The 5,841-nt window shown below is 53.6% G+C and overlaps 1 protein-coding gene across 3 annotated transcripts in view; it reads left to right on the top strand.

Annotated features, from left to right (window-relative positions):
• Positions 1–4,622, top strand: part of PLA2G2C (phospholipase A2, group IIC) — a 27,912-nt gene extending 23,290 nt beyond the window's left edge. For all 3 annotated transcript variants that reach the window (XM_010829958.1, XM_010829960.1, XM_010829959.1), the window contains exon 5: positions 3,827–4,622. In XM_010829958.1, coding sequence (XP_010828260.1) covers positions 3,827–3,993 — 167 coding nt within the window. In that variant the 3' untranslated portion in view covers positions 3,994–4,622. The remainder of the gene's footprint in view (positions 1–3,826) is intronic.
• The last annotated feature ends 1,219 nt before the right edge of the window (positions 4,623–5,841 follow it).

Below are 5,841 nucleotides of genomic sequence, written 5' to 3'. Positions count from 1 at the left end.
GGGAGGGGGGGGGTCACGTGAACACACACGTACTGGTGTCTGGAGCTCAAAGGGCTGCAGGGAGAACTGGGGAGTCTCTGCGGGGAGAAGTGAGGAGTGGGTAGTGCTCAGGCGGTATTTAAAGCCCTGGGCTTTAAAACAGGGGCACCCAAGGAGAGAGGTTAGAGACCAGGGCAGAGGTGCAAACAGGGAGTGGCCTGGCAGGCAGCCTAGGTTAGCCCACTCAGGAGCACAGACCTTCCCATCTCATTGGTGGAAGTGTGTGCTTGTGTGTGTGCTAAGTCACTTCAGTCATGTCCGACTCTTTGCAACCCATGGGCTGTAGCCCCCCGGGCTCCTCTGTCCATGGGATTCTCCAGGCAAGAATACTGGAGTGGGTTGCCATGCCCTCCATCAGGGCATCTTCCCAACTCAGGGATGGAATCCGTGTCTCTGATGTCTCCTGCATTGGCACACGGGTTCTTTACCACTAGCGCCGCCTGGGAAGCCCAGCTGGAAGTATTTCAGTCTGTTTCATGGAATGAGAAAGCATTATCAGTTCCGTTCTTCATGTCTCAGTTTCTTCATCAACAAACTGAAGGATGCTGGGTCTGGATTTGGGCTTGTTGTTAAAAGATGACTTCCCGGCATGGCATTTCTTGGCCCAGGGCTGCCTCTTCTAGACAGTGGCAGGCCTGACCCTACTACGGCTGTGGGATGCCCACAGCAATAGACCGCGGCTCCCTGTCAGTCCCCAAGGCCTGGGGACCGGGCCAGTCATTAGACGTAGAGCTGATCATCAGGAGAGAATTTACGCTTCATGCTTTGGAAAGGACCAGAAGACAAAGCAAGAAAGGGACGTGGTGAGAAAGGAAGAGGGAGGCTTGCTGAAAGGAGATGGAAGAAAGAAGAGATGGGAAAGAAAAGGAGACCAAGAGAGGAACAGAAAGAGAGAAGGGGGAGAAAGAGGGAAGTGTGGGAAACGTGACTCCCTTCTGGTTTCCAGAGAGGCAGCACCCGGGTGATGGACAGCTCGAGGCACCAGACACCTTCCTTTGGGAGGAAAGAGATGTTGGATGGGCTGGAGCCCTGCACCCAAGTAGCCCCACTGCGTGCAGCAGCCACATGACCCGGCAGCCCCTACCCGGCGGCTGCCTGGGGAGGGAATCCAGCGGGCAGCTGTGCGCGGCACAGGTGAGAGACCTGGACACGGATGGGACGGGGGCTCTCGGGGAGCCCCAGGGGAGCTGGGGCCCCGTGGGTGTCGTAGAATTGTCACACATGTGCGAGGGCAGAGGTGATCCAGGCACCAGGAGCAGTGGGAACAGCAGGAACCATTCCTGGTGCATTTTCTGAGGGTGAGTGGAGAGCTACTGAGGCGTGAGGTGGGTGTCAACATGTCTTGAGAAGCCCAGGCTCCATCGAGCTGGAGGAGGACAGCTTCCTGCAGGAATTGTGGACTTCTGAGAGGGAGGAGGAAAGAAAGCAGACTGTAGCCAGCACTGGCCCGGCTTCAGAGGGGCCTTCCTCTTCCAACATGTGCAGCATCGTCATAGTAACAGCGTAATAGCAGCCTCTGTGTTCCAGGTGTATCCAGACCTCTCCATCTGTAACAACAATGAAGGTCCTCATGATGCCTGAAGTAGACGGCATTGTTTATTTTTGATGCTGTTGTTTTTATCACCATTTTATAAATGATACTGAAACTAACCTGCCCAAGGCCAACACATCAGGGGATCTGGCTGCCTCACTTCCTCACCCCAAACCCTCAAAAGAGAATGGAGTTATCCAGAAGGAGGCTGCCTTAGATATCTCTTATGCCAGGGGTCCCCCACCTCCAGGATCTAATAATGCCTGGTGATCTGAGGTGGAGCTGATGTAATAGAAATGGAAATAAAGTGCACAATAAGTGTGATGCCCTCGCATCATCTTGACACCATCTCTTCCTCCCCCACCCCCAGTCCGTGGAAAAATTGTCTTCCATAAAACTGGTCTCTGGTGCCAAAGAGATTGGGAATTATAGTCATGTATGGATGTGAGAGTTGGAATATAAAGAAAGCTGAGCACAGAAGAATTGATGCTTTTGAACTGTGGTGTTGGAGAAGACTCTCGAGAGTCCCTTGGACTTCAAGGAGATCCAACGAGTCCCTCCTAAAGGAAATCAGTCCTGAATATTCATTGGAAGGACTGATGCTGAAGCTGAAACTCCAGTCCTTTGGCCATCTGATAAACTGACTCATTTGAAAAGACCCTGATGCTGGGAAAGACTGAAGGTGGGAGGAGAAGGGGACGACAGAGGATGAGATGGTTGGATGGAATCACTGACGTGATGGACATGAGTTTGAGTAAGCTCTGGGGGTTGATGATGGACAGGGAGGCCTGGCATGCTGCAGTCCTTGGGGTCACAGAGAGTCAGACATCATTGAGCGACTGAACTGAACACCACACACACACACACACACACACACACACACACGCACGCACACACAGCACCACAGCTCGGACAACTCTGACTGCTAAGTAAAAGATCCCCACCTAGTGGTCATTTGGCCGCAGTGCAGACACTCCATCCCAAAGGCCCATTAACGTTTCCTTCATTCACTGAAGGACTGTTAGTTGAGCACATACTGTGGGCCAGCATTTGTTCTGCATCCTGGGGACACTGGGAGGGACGAGACAGAAAAAGCCTCAGTCTCACGTAGCTTACACTTAGTCCAGGAGAGACAGACACAACCAGGTAAACAAATCAGAGGAGTGAGAGATGTGAAAAGTACGGGGTATCAAACAAACGGGGATGCGAGGGAGAGAGGCTGGAGAAGTTTAGCTGGAGTGGTCAGGGAGATCCTCTCTGAAGAGAGGAAATTTGACCAAGACCCAAAGGTGGGATGCCTCCAGCCACTTGAAGATCCTGGAGAGAAGTGTGTCAGACAAAGAAACTAGCAAGTACGAGTGCAGAGGCCCTGGGTCAAGACCAACCAAAGCCTGTGACCAGCCCAGAGGCCAGTGTTCCCGGAGCAGCGGGAAGGTGGGCGTGAGGGCTGTGAGGGTGGAGAGGCGGGCAGGGGCCCCGTTACGGCAAGCCCGCTTCAGAGTCCGTGGCAAGGATTTGGGATGTCTTGGTTCAAACAGTAGGAAACCACAGCAGGGCTTTCAGCAAGAGAGTGAACCTCATTCATTCCAAGACAGTCCCTGTTTATTTCCTTCCATTAGGGCGGGAGAGCTGGTGATGACAGGGAGGGGGTCATGGCCAAGAAGACGGGGAGAAGAGGGCACAGCGTGAAATATCTTAAACGTAGAGACATCCATGGAACTTTGGGTGGGTGGAGTGTGGAGGTGAAAGGGAGGCAGGAGTCGAGGTTGGCTGCTTGTTTTCTGGCTTGAGTTGGAGGTGGCACTGATTCTTAAGCTGGGAGTGTGGGTGCAGGGCCAGATCAGTGGGTAGGGCAGGGGCACTTACGTCAAGAGCTTCCTTTGGGGCACCTTATACTGGAGATGCTAGTGATTTCCACGTGAGATGCCAGGTAAGCTGCTGGAAATAGGAGCTGAGTCCTGAGAAGATGGGTTCTGTGTCCTTGCCCTGGGAGCTGCTTGGGGACGCTGACTCAGTGCTCCCCCCCTCACGTGCAGCCCACACCTGCCCCATCTCCTGTTTCTTTCCAGGTATCTCTTCAGGGCATGTCCAGCTGTGATGGTGGAAGGGCTTGAAATGCAGGAGAAGGACTCCCAGTTCCTTTTTCCTTTCAATTTTCAACCCTTGACCCCTTGCCGCCAGCTCCCAGTTCTCCCCAACCTTAGAACCAACCCCGGGGGTGGCTGGAAGCCCCCGTGACCCTCTGTCTCCCTGCAGGTGAGTGTGCCCTTGGTCCCGGCGTCAGCTGCCTCTGTGGGCTGCGGGCCTGCGAGTGTGACACTCAGTCTGCCTACTGCTTCAGAGAGAACCTGCCCACCTACGAGAAGAACTTCAAGCAGTTGTCCAGCCGGCCCCACTGCGGCAAGCACAGGCCCCAGTGCTAGCGAGGCCACAGGGCCCCTGGTCAGGCCCGGGTGCTCCTTTGTCACTTGGCATCAGAGGGCTGGAGATCAAAAGTGCAAAAGACAGAATCTGGGCCTTCGATGGAGGGAGACAGACTATAAATATAAATAAACGACATGTTCCAACCACAGTAAATGCTAAGAAGCTACAAAACAAAGTGACAAGGTAGAGAGATGGCCCCTACCCCCACCCCAGGAAGATTCCAAAAGGGGAGAAGGCCCCAGGATCTGCCTTAAGCACTCCCTTCATCCCCACCCCAAGATCGGGATGCTGGGCAGACTTGGGTACCAGACCCACATCCCAGATCCAGCTGGAGCCAAGGTCTTGGGCACATGCCAAGGCCCTGAGAGGTGCACCTGGACTCTTTTCTCGTTTGCTGGAGTCCCGCCTTCTGAAAACCCCAAGGTAGGAAAACGTCAGTGCCATTCTCAGCTCTCAGGACACATAGCCTGGGAACATCCATGCCCACGGCTGCCACCGGATGTCACGGCCAGGAAGATGCCGAAGTGATGGAGAGAGAGTTGGGGCGGGCGAGGCAGGGGGATCCAAGGTTGCTGGTCACGTTTAGAAGCCCCTGGTCACAAGACATAAATTCTAATAAATATTAAAGCGAGCCAGTCTGGGTGGACTCTGATCATTCTGACGCCCAGCTTGTAGGGGAGATTGCAAAAATGACCACAGCTGGACATTTCCCCGGGGTCCAGTGGTTAAGACTCTGCCGCCCAGTGCAGGGGATGTGGGTTCGACCCTGGTCAGGGAACTAAGATCTCCAAAGCCACAGGGTAATTAAGCCCATGTGCCGCAACTAAGACCTGAGGGAGCCAAATCATTAAAAAAAATAATGAAGACTCTTTGGTTAAAAAAAAAAAAAGCCACCATTGCTCTTACCTCTCTGTATCCTCACGTCTCTGTCTGTTGTTCAGTCGCTCAGTTACGTCCGACTCTTTGCGACCCCATGGGGTGCAGCACGCCAGGCTTCCTTGTCCTAAATGCTCAGCTTTTCCCATCAAGAGGTAGAGTCTGCTTCCCCACCAACTGTGAATCTGAACTCTGAGCTGGCCTTGTGACTTAGTATGGTCCATAAAACACGATGAGAGCGGTGGTCCGCCAGTTCCCCAGCGAGGACTCAGGAGGCCCGGTGCACACCCCCTTTCAGAACACTGCCACCGCCAAGAGAAAAAGCCCAGGGAGGCCTGCAGGAGGATGGGAGACCGCCAGGGTCAGGGTCATCCGCCCAGCTGTCTGGGCTGAGACCTCAGACCTGTGAGAGTGCTCGTCAAGGATCTGCAAAGCCAGCTCACAGATGACCACAGACAGAGAACCTCAGTGAGGCCAAAACAACCACCCAGCTGAGCCCCGGCGAAGCCACCACCTTGTGGAAGTGCAAGCTAAATAAGGCCCTGTTTACGTTAAGTTTTGGTGTGGTTTGTCGTGCGGTCTAACTCACTGATGCACTTGGTCCTCACTCCCCGAGGCTCAGCACTGTGACACGCCTGGAGGCACCAGGAACAGCGTGGCATGCCCTTGCCTTACCTTAGGGCTTGGGAGGAGAAGGGCAGGTGCTGACTGATGGGGAAACAGTGACAGACTTTATCTTCAGGGGCTCCAAAGTCACTGCAGATGGTGACTGCAGCCATGAAATTAAAAGACACTTGCTCCTTGGAAGAAAAGTTATGACCAACCTAGATAGCATATTAGAAAGCGGAGACATTACTTTGCCAACAAAGGTCCGTCTAGTCAAGGCTATGGTTTTTCCAGTGGTCATGTATGGATGTGAGAGTTGGACTGTGAAGAAAGCTGTGCACCGAAGAATTGATGCTTTTGAACTG

The sequence above is a fragment of the Bison bison genome, unplaced genomic scaffold, assembly GCF_000754665.1.
Source record: "Bison bison bison isolate TAMUID 2011002044 unplaced genomic scaffold, Bison_UMD1.0 scf7180017864516, whole genome shotgun sequence".
Classification (NCBI taxonomy): Eukaryota; Metazoa; Chordata; class Mammalia; order Artiodactyla; family Bovidae; genus Bison; species Bison bison.
The sequence above is the reverse complement of the archived record's forward strand: the minus strand, read 5'-3'. Positions and strand labels throughout refer to the sequence as shown.